This window comes from Urocitellus parryii, chromosome 5, assembly GCF_045843805.1.
Source record: "Urocitellus parryii isolate mUroPar1 chromosome 5, mUroPar1.hap1, whole genome shotgun sequence".
In the NCBI taxonomy this organism is placed as follows: domain Eukaryota; kingdom Metazoa; phylum Chordata; class Mammalia; order Rodentia; family Sciuridae; genus Urocitellus; species Urocitellus parryii.
Window position 1 is genome coordinate 10,754,417 of NC_135535.1, and position 12,286 is coordinate 10,766,702.

At 65.9% G+C, this 12,286-nt stretch overlaps 1 protein-coding gene across 1 annotated transcript; it reads left to right on the forward strand.

Annotated features, from left to right (window-relative positions):
• The first annotated feature begins 1,319 nt into the window (after nucleotides 1-1,319).
• Rac2 (Rac family small GTPase 2) lies at nucleotides 1,320-12,094 on the forward strand. The gene is made up of 7 exons (XM_026410182.2): nucleotides 1,320-1,470; nucleotides 3,132-3,203; nucleotides 8,490-8,607; nucleotides 8,997-9,059; nucleotides 9,353-9,512; nucleotides 11,472-11,602; nucleotides 12,008-12,094. Exons 1-6 carry the CDS (start codon nucleotides 1,436-1,438, stop codon nucleotides 11,600-11,602), a joined length of 579 nt encoding a protein of 192 aa, XP_026265967.1. The 5' UTR covers nucleotides 1,320-1,435; the 3' UTR covers nucleotides 12,008-12,094.
• Nucleotides 12,095-12,286: the final 192 nt, after the last annotated feature.

Sequence of the window (12,286 nt, forward strand, 5' to 3'; positions counted from 1 at the left end):
GAGGAGCTGTGCCCCCGGCACGTTCTCTTTTTCTTTAAATAGAGGAGATTTGCCAGGTTAGAAAGAGAGTTCACCAAGGTGAGCTGCACCCAGTGCCCCTTCCTGTGACCACCGGGTGCCCTGGTGGAGACCAAGAAGGGAGCGCTGGTGACAACACTAGGGACCAAGCTCAGACTCCCTCTGGACCCCACTTTCCCACTGGGGTTCGTTTTCCGTTTGCCGCAGTCCAGGAAACCACATGATTAGGCGCCTCCTTTAGGGGTTGGCGAGGGGTTGCTCGGGGTCTGGTAGTGGATGGGAGCAGAGGTGGGCACAGAGGCCAGTGCAGAAGGCCGGGAGGGAGGGTCCCTGGGAGGGGCACCTGGCACCCGCAGGCCCCGCCCTCTGCACCATGCTGAGGGTTTCCTGGCTTGGGGGGGGGGGCTGGAGGCTCCGTCTCTCCCTTCCCTTCTCTTGCCCCTTCTCCTGGAGTTGGAAAGAGGCTGGCTGTGAGCAGTGCCAATAAGGGGGACACACCCTCACCCCAAAGCCTTCGTCCCCACCAGACAGCAGCTCGGTGCCAGAAGTGCCTGGGGTTTGGTCTGGCTTCTCAGACCCTCGGTTTCTTCATCCATGAAATAGGCCGCCGTGCCTTGCTCCAGAGCCCCTGGTCTCCAGGGCAGGCCTGGGCAAGCAGGACGCGCAGCCGCTTTCCTTCCGTCGCTTCTCCACCAGGGACCCCAGCCTCCCCTTCTGGCCTCCTCTCCCCACCTCTCATCTGGGCCCTAGTTTGGGGGACGCCCTGAGTAGGCCCAGGCAGCCCCCACCCTAATTGCTCTCTCCTGGACACCACATTTCAAAGGCAGGCTCAGAGCCACCTGTAGGGCCCCTGCTGTCCCTGTCCCGCCTCTCCCTCTAGGTGAGCCTGAGGTCCCCGCCCTGTAGATCCCTCAGTCCCGTCCTGCCCTGTTTACAGACGCCTGGGGCAAGGCACTTCCTTCTCTACTGGGACGTGCTCTGCCTCTGGCCCCTGGAATCACCAGCTCCTGGTCTTGGGCCTGGTATACAGTAGGCACTCATTAAATGCTCATGCTTCAAACCAAGGCAAACTGAATGTTTGGAAATCCCCTGTTCTTGGAGAACAACTTTGGCCCTGGCCCTGGGTCGGGAAGCCAGTCTCCTGGTGGAGAAGGTACCCAGAGGTGCCCGCGGGGTGGCCAGGGCTCAGCCCCGCACCTGAGGGGCCCCTGCTCCTCTCAGGCTGCACGCCCCGCCCCCTGCAAGGCTGTGGGGGCAGCGGCTTGGGCAAGTTCCCCTTCCGCTTCCTCCTGCTCCTGGGCTGTGGGTGGCTGCTCCTCGCTGCTGCCGGGGCACCTGCCAGCCTCTGCACACCCCTGGCGCCTGGGGAAGCTCTCCTGCCCTGAGCTGTCACTGCCGTCCCTCAGGCCCGGACACAATGCAGGCCATCAAGTGTGTGGTGGTGGGAGATGGGTAGGTACCTGGCTGAACTTCCTACAGCCCCTACCTGCAACCCTCCTGCCTGGTGCCCCGCAGCTGGAAGGAGGCCTCTCCCAGGGTCCAGGGGGCCCACCCCACCCCACCCACCCCCAAAGCCACCTGGGTGGGGTTACAGGACAGTGGGGGGTGCCCAGGGCTGCTGGCCTGCACCCCAGGATCTGGGGGCAGGTGTCCAGGGATGCGAGCCCCTGTCTCCAATTCTGCAGATTGCGGCCAGGAGGAGGGAGCCTGGCTTTTGTCCCCAGGCTGGTGGGGTCTAAGCCCGAGATGGGGGCCGGTGAGGGGATGTGGCCTTGGGCAGGTCCCAGCCCTTCCCTGAACGGCCCCAAGCCCCCTGGGAAGAGGAGGGAGAGGAGCCGGCTGGGTCACTGTGGTGCCTTCCTACCTCCCCGAAGCTTGTAGTGGGGGAGAATGTGCGTGGGGGTGGGGGGCGCAGAATGGGGGGCGCAGGGGGGCGGATTTAGGGAAGGAGAGCGGCAGGAGGGGCAGGGTGACTGTGGGGACCCGAGGGGCCAGCTGGGCCAGGCCCTCCGCAGCGGTTGGAACTCGGTGACCTTGGGCTGTCCTGTCCCTGTGCCCTTCCGTTTCCTCATCTGTAGAATGACAGTTCCCCTGTGACTCACAAGCCTGCCGCACAGGTTGGGAACCAGCCCCAGGTGGCCCGGGTCCATCCCAGGTGTCTGGCTGGCCCTGGCCTCCTGCCCAGCTCCCCATGCAGGGGCCGCCTGGGGATCCTGCCTGGCCCAGTCCTGCCCGAGGCTCCTGGGGGACGGCGTCCACAGGCGCCCTCAGCTGACTGGAGGCCGGTGGCCGTTATCTGGCCGCAGCCGCCGCTCACTTCTGCTTTGCATCTGATCTGAGCAGGCGGGCGGAAGTCAAGGGTAACATTCAAAGGTACTTTGGTGGCAGGCCCCGAGGGCCAGCAGCCTGCTCGGAAGGAACAGGAAGTGACGGAACCAGGCAGAGCTGGGGAAGGCCCAGAGTGGCCCCTGGCCTTTCTGCTCCTGGCTGAGCTACATTTGCCGTCTGCTGGCCCAGCAGGATGGGGGACACCCCACAAGGGCTGTGGCCAGTCATTTTCCGCTGGGTGCCAGCCCTGGGCTTGAGCAGGGCCCCTGCAGACTAAGCTCCCTAATATCAAGTCCACTTTATAGGTGGGAAAACAGAAGCTCAGAGAGGTTAAGTCATTTGCCAAATCTTGCACAGGAATTGGTCCCAGGTCTCTTTGACTTTAAAAAATTCTGTGTCCTTAACTGCCTTGTTCCATGGCAAGGAGGGAGGTACGGGGGTAGTTTCCCTAATGGTCACCACCTGCCGTGGCTGTGACATCTTGCCCAGAGGCTCTATGGCATGGTCCCCGGGCATCCCCCGCTCCTGCTCCTCTGTCCCCATGACCCACACCTCGGGGGCCCCAGCTCCGCCCACACCGTGGACCAGAATCTCCGGGGTCCGAGAGTCTGCACGCACAGGCACCTCGGGGACCCTTGCAGGCTCTGGGGTTGACACTGACGGGGGTGTCACGGTGGGAGACTGAGGCTCAGAGGTCGGGGCTTGGGCAGACTCTGGGCCTTCTTGGGGGACCAGGCAGGCCCCAGACAGAGCCTCGACACGCCCTCTCGCTTCCTGTCTTGCAGAGCCGTGGGAAAGACCTGCCTCCTCATCAGCTACACCACCAACGCCTTCCCAGGAGAGTACATCCCCACCGTGTGAGTGCCAAGGCCCCCCTCCAGGCCCCTCCCATGGGACAGGCCCCTGGGTGCATCCACGGCTCAGGCAGTCAGGTGGCATCAGAGCCAGGTCCCCCTGGGGAGGCGGCAGCCCACGCCAGGCCTGTGGAGGCCCAGGAGGGAGAGACGGAGCGGACGAGGCGGGTGGTGGGGAGGGTGCCAGGGAGCACGTGGGCTCCCCACAGAGGGGCAGGGAGGACAGGGCTGGATGGAGCGGGAGGCAGGGGAGCTGTTGGTGAGGAAGCAGAGGGCGGAGGAGGAGGGCGCTCTGGGCCTCGACACGGCGGCCTGCAGAGGCTGCGGCAGGGGCTGGCGCGGGAGCAGGGCAGTGCCCGCGGTGGCCGTCGGAGGCCACCCTCTGCTGCTAGATGTGCAGGCAGGGCTGCCCCGCGCCGTGGAGGGAGGAGCACGCAGGTGTCAGGTGTCCCTCAGCCAGGCAGCTCCCGGGGCCCAGCATGGCCGTCAAGGACCTGTCTCCACCAGCCGCCCACTCTGTCCATGAGCTCTACTGTGGCACAGACGTCCCGGGCACTCCTACCTCCGGCCTTTGCTTAAGTTCTTCTGCGCGTGCAGTGCCCCCCACGCCCACCTGCCCAAGCCCCCAGGGCCCACCCAGGCCCCTCCTCCAGGAAGCCTCTCAGATCCACTGTGCCCAGGCCTCTCACCCTCCAGAGCGGCTCCCCACCTCTCCATGACCATGTGCAGATGGGCAGCACATCCGGTTCTTCCTGGGCCCACCGCTGTCCCAGCGCAGGGTCCCCCACAGCGTGACATGCACAGTGCTCCACATGCGTCTGTGTGTTGTAAGCTGGCCTCACTGGGCCCGTGGGAGAGGCTGGGAGGACCCACTGAGGACCTACTGTGTGCTGGGAGGACCCACTGAGGACCTACTGCGTGCTGGGTGGACGGGTGCCACAGGCATATAGCACTCTCTGGAGGTGGGTGTTACGGTGGCCAGTGCACCCCTAAGGGACTTGCCCCCAGAGTCAGCCAGGCCTGTCTGGCTTCGGAGTGGGGCTGTGGACAGCAGGGCTGGGCCCTCCCTCTTGGCCTCAGTGTGACCCCCTTTCAGGAGCCGGTTTCAGGTTCTTTCCCGTAGGTGGAGGAGGGGCAGAAGGGAGGACAGTGCCCAGGGGCAGAGGAGGGCCAGCTGTGCCCCTGAGCAGAGAGGCAGTCGGGACCGGAGAGGTGGCTCCCCCGGAGACCACTGTCACCAGGAGTGTGTTGTCCCTGCCGGTGTCCCCGTCCCTGCCTTCTGGCTGGAGACCCTGTCGGCCCCTGTCCTGGCTGGGTTGGAGGACGCACTTGCAAAAGGACTTTGGAGCAGCTGCTCCCCCTTCGGAGCCTGTCAGCCGCAGGTCCCATCTGTGAGAGGCAGGGACAGGGCAGGAGGTCCCAGCCAGGCGGGCACCCTCCCTGTGCAAGGGAACAGGACTGAGGTCGCCGAGGTCAGGCCAGGCCCCCTGCTCTGAGCAACTTGAAGTCCCTGTGGCCCCTAGAGGACTGGGCTGCTGAGGACACTCAGAGGCTGGGCCGGGGCACACCTGTATGGTTCCACAGGCTCCATGCTCAGAAGGGTCCTGCACCTGGTTTAATGCTCCAATGTCCCCTCCCCCATGAATCTCGTGATTATTTTTGTCATCGGGCCCTGAGTTTTCCTTGTCCACTGGGTTCTGCATATTATCTGGGGGCCCTGCATACCGCCCGCCTTCCAGCAAAGTGGCTCGGTCCTGGACAAGACCCCAGAGGGTCTCGCTATCACCAATGCCCGAGCGCCCGTGACAGGAGGGTAAAAGAAGGCACGCTGGGCACTCGGCATTGGAGGGGGTGAAGGAGAGAGGGTGGGTTCGGAAGCGGCCCCAGAGAGCGCGAGAGAGCGCTGGTGCTCGCCAGAAGATCGGGGAGTACTTCTGGGACGGGGGTGGGGTGGGTGGTGGGGTGGTGGGGTGTGGTGGTGGTGTTCCTGGGACCGGCACAAGATGCGATGAGCCTGGGGACTGAGCTCGGGTGGCTGCCAGCGGCTGGGGGGTTAACACCCGGAGGCGACCTGAATCTGTGGCCTCGGAGTGAGTTGCGAGGGCAGCCAGCCAATCAGGAGCCAGGACCAGCAGAGCTGCCCCCCGATTGGCTCCTGCTACCCCCTCCTCCGCATTCCCCTAGAGGCGATCCGCTGCGCGGTGTGGACAGGGACTACAGGGGCAGCCTGGGCGCTGGTCGCCTGGTGGCCGGAAAGGTGGATACTGAAGCCAGCAGGGCCCCTGAGGTCTTGGCACGTTTTCACAAACAGGGAGACTGTAGCTGCTCCCTGGATGGTCCCAAGCTGGGAGTTGGGGACACAAAGACAAGGCAGGACCCTGGCCTCGGGGCCTGTGATGTAGAGGGTCCCGCCCGCGTCACCCCCTTAAGATCACTCTGGAACTGAAGGCCAGGCCAGCTTTCAAAGGTGGAATCCCTCCTGGGGCCCCTTCACACTTAACACCCATCTCCTGTCCGACCCCAGCATCTCCCACCTTCCTCCTCCAGGTTTCAGGCTTCTTTGATGACCTCACAGGGCGGCCTCCCCCAGGCCCTGCACAGGGGCTCCCGACACCCCCTGGACCTTCCTCTGGTCCCCATGGAACTCCATCTCCCTGCTCGTGGGCTGGGCGGCCTTGCTGGGGGGCGCTTCCTGAGGACGGGCCCTGAAACGGTCCAATTTCCTCTTGATTCTGGAACAGAGTAGTAACTTCTAGAACAATTGAGCGCATCACAGGTGCCAATGGCCCGGCACCTGGCAGGGTGGGCAGGCAGAGCCCTGAGAAGTCACTTCGGCCGACTGGTCGGAACCTGGTTTTACCTCCCCCATGATCCTCTCTGTGAGCTGGCCAAGCAAACCTGGGCTTCCCATGGGCAGCAGGACGTCCAGCCTCCAGGAGCCGAGTCCTTGCTGGTTTGATGCCCCTGCTTGCCTGGTCCATCCTCCCCAGTCCCCAAGTCACCAGCCTTGTGTGACTTGTGGTCTTTGGGTTCCTGGAACACACCGTTGATCATACTCAGGGGAGGCTAGGGTGGTGGCCAGGTGACACCTGGCTGCAGACCCCTCCTTCACCTACCCTCCTTCACTGCATGACAGTGGCAGGTTGGGCTGCCGTCAGAGGCCAGGCCTCCGAGCCTGTCCCCACTGTCCTCACTGTCCCCACCTGTCTCCAGTCGTGAAATAGCAGAGATTCTGAGTTGGGTAACAGGACTTTGTCCTTGCTCGGTCACCAGTTGGCTGGGAGACCTTGGGCCTGTCCCTTCCTGCTCGTGAGCCTCGGTTCCTCATCTGGAGAATGGGAGTGGGGTCGTCCAGGGTCCTGCGCAAGGGTCCTCTGGTCCTGGTTGCCTGTGGACCTCATGGGGGGACCCCAGGGATTCACATCATGTCACATCCCTACAGCTGTCCCCTGGGAGGGCCCATGGGAGGCACTTAGGGACACGAGGAATGGCATCACTCAGCTCCCAGCTCCTCCCGGTGAGGGCTACCCGCGGTCCCTTGGGATCCTTCTGTTGGCCCAGGAGGTGGGGACGGGTTGGTTCCCTTCCAGCTGCGTCCGCTGGGCTCAGCCCAAGACAGCGGGGTGAGCAGACCGGGCCTGGCCGACAGGGAGCCCGGCCTTGGAGGGTCAGAGCTGTCACAAATGCCGGCTCATGGTCAGGGTCAAGCCGGGCAGTCAACGAGGGAGGGGTCCCTGGCTCCTTCAGGCTGGGGCAGGGAAGGTCCTCAGGCAGGGGGCAGGGCCTGGGAGGGCTCTGAAGGGGGAATGGAAGCCAGTGCATGTGGGGGGGCGGATTCCAGAGGAGGCCCAGGAGGGAGGCCTGGAGGGTGTGGGAGATGAGGACACTCAGGGCTGTTTGGACCAGCTGAGGCAGGGCTGGGCGTTCTGGGCAGGGGTGCTACCTGGACGGGCACAGGGAGGCGGGCCGTGCGAGCCTTGCCCTGGGAGCAGTCTGGCTGCTGTGCCAGGGGAGACAGGTAGAGGCCAGAGGAGGCCAAGGCCTCAGTGGGCAAGCTCAGGAGATGAGGAGCAGGGCCTGTGTGGGGGACCTCAGTGAGGTGAGGGTGGTCCCCAACCCTCAGGGGCAGGTGATGAGGGCATCCTTGGAGGCACAGCTGGGGCCCGGGGCTGGGAACACTGGATGTGGAGTTATGCCAACGTGGCTTCTCAGCTCGTTGGGTCTCTCATTGGCTGGGTGACCTTGGGCAAGTTGCTATGCCTCTCTGATGCATTTTCTTCTCTCTGGCCTGAGGATTCAGCGTGATCTAGTCGCGTGTGTATTGGGAACTTGCTCTCCCAAGCCTGCCCCAGACACGCTGGAGGCCCCAGGCTGGACCTCCCAGGGCCCCAGGACTTCCCCTTTCCCATCTTCTCAGGCTCCCCACCCTGCCTGGCCTCCTGTCGGGCTTTGCCATGGACCCGTGACTGGGGGGCTCTGTGCACTGCAGGGCCCCAGGGCAGCCCTCTGCCCACAGGAGTCCCAGGTTCCTGCCCCTCAAGGAGGCCCTGCCCCTGGTCCCCACTGTCCCCAGTGTCCCCAGCAGCCTGAGCACCCGAGGCCACGGCGGTCACAGCCCCTGGCACCTCCCAGGCGGCCGCGTCCTTCCTCCTCCTGCGGCTCCCTCCCCACGTCTCCCGGGGCCTCTGCCCCAGGTCGTTGTCTCTGGTGGCTCCTGGGGGTCCCAGCCTAAAACGGGGATGAACATTCATTCAACAGGCACCAGGTGACAACCTCGGTGTGCGGCACAGGAGGCGGGTGACGCTTACACGGATGGAGACCAGGAGGGAGTTTGTGGGGATCTGTCACAGTTGAAGGCAGAGAGACAACGGAGAGGCCATGTTCTCTGTCAGGTTTTGGAACCAGGGGTTGAACTCGGGGGCCCTCGGCCACTGAGCCCGTCCCCAGCGGTACTTTGCATTTATTTAGAGACAGGGTCTCACTGAGCTGCTTACCGCCTCACTTTTGCTGAGGCTGGTTTTGAACTCGCGATTCTCCTGCCTCAGCCTCCGGAGCCGCTGGGATGACAGGCGTGCGCCACCACTCCCAGCCCAGAAAAAAATTTTTTAAATATAATGAATCAGTCATGAAAAAGATCAAGAAAACCCAACTGCACAGTGCTGTGTGACAATGGGCTAGTCGCCGCCCCTCTCTGGTGTTCATCCTCTGAAGGGGACGATGCAGGGCTTCAGTGGATGTCGGGGCTCTGGACTAGAGGCTGACCTGGTCCTGTCGTACCTCCTCCCACAGGTTTGACAACTACTCAGCCAATGTGATGGTGGACAGCAAGCCCGTGAACCTGGGGCTGTGGGACACGGCTGGCCAGGAGGACTACGACCGACTGCGGCCACTTTCCTACCCCCAGACGGTGCGCGGCCCCCGCCCTCCTCGCGCTCCGGGCTCTGTGCTCCCCACTCCTCCGCGAGGAGGCCCTGCCCCTCTGGCCTGGTGGCCCTGGAGGCCGGTTGGTGGAGCCTGCCGGGGCGCAGCTGGGGACGCCCACCGAGGTGCCCAGCCCTGGCCCTCGGCTCTCCCTCCGGGGCAGGCTGGGGACGGGCAGGAGCGTGGACTCTGGGTGGTGACACCCCTCCCTCACCAGGGGCACCTGGGCAAGACCTGGCTCTGCCTTGCTGTCCCCGCCCCGGGCACCCCTCAGCCCCCAGGGCCCGCCCTGCTCCTCCCTCTGGGGGGGCCGGCCGCTCCATGGCTGCCAGGTGGGGCCAGTGGACGCCGTGGCTCACCGGCCTCTCCCTGCAGGACGTCTTCCTCATCTGCTTCTCCCTGGTCAGCCCGGCCTCCTATGAGAATGTGCGCGCCAAGGTGAGCTGGCCAGAGGGGCCTGAGGGGCCTGAGGGGCCTGAGGGGCCGGGGGGGGGGACTGGCAACGGAGGCCCCCGGGCAGCAGAGGCCGGGGCAGAGGCAGGAGGGTCTCTGGTGCCAGCCAGGGCTGGCGGGGTGGCACCGGGTGAGACTGAGGGGCCTGCAGGGGCTGGGCCAGTGACCTCACCCGACCCCCTGACCTGGTCCTGTCCCCGTTGGCCCCTCTCACCTTCTCCCGATGTCCCCTGGCGCTCTTCCTGCTCCCTGCACCCCGCCTCCCGCCACCCGCCCAGTGGTTCCCCGAGGTGCGGCACCACTGCCCCAGCACCCCCATCATCCTGGTGGGCACCAAGCTGGACCTGAGGGACGACAAGGACACCATCGAGAGGCTGAAGGAGAAGAAGCTGGCACCCATCACGTACCCACAGGGCCTGGCCCTGGCCAAGGAGATAGGTACGGGGCTTGGGCTCCGAGAGGGGAGCTGGGTGCAGGGGGCACCCCAAAGCAGCCTTCCCTGGGGCCAGGCCACGTGATCTGAACTCTGGCTGTGCTGTGTGGCCTGGGGCTAGTCGCTTAGCCTCTCTGTGCCTGTCAGACATGGCTCCTGCCTCATCTGGTGGTTGGAACACTGAGTCGAGCAGGCTCCTAGTGCGGCCCCACAGGCAGCAGGCAGTGCCATGTTGGACGATGACCGTGACCACAGGAAGGCCCTGGAAACAAGGGGGTGTGCCAGCCCCAGACAGCAGGAGTGGGTGACGTGGGCTGTGGTCACTTGGGGGACAGGCAGCCAGTCACGTTGGCTTCCTGGGGAGGTGACACATTGCCCTGCTCCTCCTCCCCCCAGCCCTGGCTGCTCGGCCGGCTCCTCTTTGCCCCCAGAGGGATCACTGGGCAGAGGGGACACTGCGTCCTCAGAGTGGCCCCGCCCGAGTGGCCGCGCGGATCTGCAGATCAGATCCTGAAAGGACAGACTGCTGTCCAGGGTGGGGGCGGGTGGGGGTCCTCCTCATGGAGGGCTGCCTGCACCTTGCCCCCGGGGCCAGGCCTGGTGGCTCTGCCCTGTCCCTTGTTGTCCCCGACCAGGCCACTAGCTGGACGGGCCCTCTTGGCCTCGGCCACAGCGTCCTCCGAGGCCCGGGGCTGGCACCTCCCCCTGCCCCTACCCCGTGGGCGGAAATGGGCGGACGCCGTCTTCACAGGAAGAGAAACCGCAGTGGCCCCCCTCCTTCCTGCGCCTGTGGGGACGGCCACCTCCCCCGCTCCGCCACCTCCCCGGGCTCCGCCTGCTGCCCGAGGCCTGGTCTCTGCCCGCCCTGGGCACTAGGCTCTCTCACCATGCGGGGACTTGGCCCTGCCTTCCCCTGCCCCCGGTCCCCGCCCCGGCTGTCCCCTACAGTGCCTCCCGGCTGTCCCCTACAGTGCCTGTCCTGCGTCCTCTCCTGGAGTCCCTTCCCAGAGGGCCCTGGGGGCTGGGTTCTGGTCCTGCTTCAGTGCTGACTGGCGGTGGCCGTGGGCTGGCGGCTGCCCCTGGGCCTCGGTCTGTCCATCTGCACCTCTGGACAGTCCCCACAGGGCCTTGTCCTGTTCAAGGAGACGAGGCAGGGCTCCCCTTGGCCTCCAGCTGGGCTCGGGAGCTGACCCTGGGGGGGACAGGGAGGGGCCTGGGGCCCACAGGGCTGGCTGCCTCTGGCCGCCAGGGTGACCCGGGGACAAGCCCCAGATCCCACTGCAGAGCATGTGGACGCGGGCTGAGCATCGGTGGGTGTCAGGCCTCCCAGCCGCTGGGGGAGGACACTGTCACCCCCCGGTACAGAGGGGACCCTGAGGCTCAGGAGAAGGCCCTGGCTTAAGGCCTCCCAGCCAGGATGTGGCGGGGCCCACCCTGAACCTGGGCCGCCTGGCTGCCCACCACCTTGGCCTGGCCCCTGCCCTGGGCGGCTCCTGTCCCTGTCCTGGGTCAGTGTGTCCTAGAGGGAGCAGGGGCCTGGGGTTGGGGCTGGCCAGTCCTAGGGCGCTCCAGCCCTCTGGCTGGTCCCCTGTTCTGTCCCACTGAGCTGGGGGGTGGGGGAGCGTCCAGCCCGTGACTTGGGGTGAGCGGCGACCCTCTGCAGGCCTCAGTTTCCCTCTGCCGTGGGGACAATGCCAAGGACGCTGTCCCGGGGCCTGGCGGTGGGGGCACAGGTGCCTCCGACTTCCTGGGTGATTTGCATCCTGGGGCGGGACCCAGAGGCCTGCTGTGTAGGTTACAGTGCACAGAGAGGCCCATGCCCTGCCCAGGGTCACACAGCGCCCAGAGGCCTGGCGGGGACTGCACCCCACACTGGACCCCCGGGCAGTTCCCAGCCGGGCGGCCTGGGCGGGGTCGTCAGGAGAGCCCCCCACCCCGGCTCAGCCTCTGCCGTCCCTCCCCAGACTCTGTCAAGTACCTGGAGTGTTCGGCCCTCACCCAGCGGGGCCTGAAGACCGTCTTCGACGAGGCCATCCGCGCCGTCCTGTGCCCCCAGCCCACGCGGCAGCAGAAGCGCCCCTGCAGCCTCCTCTAGGTGAGGCCCTGCCCAGCGGGCCCTGGTGGAAGGGGACGTCCAGCCCCTCAGCGGCGTCCCACGGGTCACTGAGGGGGCCTTCAGGCAGGGACAGCGGGCAGTAGGTAGGGCGGAGCCTCAGTTTCCCGTCCATGTTGTCACTTGCCGGAGCCCAGCCTGCCCTGGGCACTGTTTCCAGGAGGCCTGAGGGCCAGGGCGCCAGGTCGCTGCCCGGCTCAGCGGGCTCTTGCACACGGGGTGGGCGGGAGGAAGGAGGGACGCCGGGTCCTGCCCCGGGAGAGCGTGGGGAGCCCTGAGCTCCAGTCGCATCGGGCGGAGGTGGGACAGGCTGAGCAAGGAGACCCCGGGCGGGGCCAGGCCGGGGGCTGGAGTGTGCTGTGCCTCACCCGGCCCTCTGCCTTCCAGGTGCCCAGCCCTCCCTCCCGGTGGTCCTGACCCTCGGGGGTCCCTGTCCAAAGCCCGAGGGCTCCGTGGCTGGCCTGTCCCCTCCCTGTGACGTTTCTTATGATGGCTGCAGAGCTTGGCTGACCATCTCCGCTGGACAGCCCTGGGCCGGGTCCTGATCCCAGGCTCCTGCCTCCCCAGGGCCAGGGGCCCCAGGTCAAGGGCAGCCCACGCCCACTCGCCCCAGGCCCTCTCCATGTTGACCTTCAGGGCCAGGGTCTCCCTCTGATGCTGAGGTCC

Coding starts and splice junctions, on each gene's coding strand:
- Rac2 (XM_026410182.2), top strand. CDS start 1,436: ATGCAGGCCATCAAGTGTGTGGTGGTGGGAGATGG. Junction 1,471..3,131: donor TGTGTGGTGGTGGGAGATGG/GTAGGTACCTGG, acceptor CCTGTCTTGCAG/AGCCGTGGGAAAGACCTGCC. Junction 9,513..11,471: donor GGCCCTGGCCAAGGAGATAG/GTACGGGGCTTG, acceptor GTCCCTCCCCAG/ACTCTGTCAAGTACCTGGAG.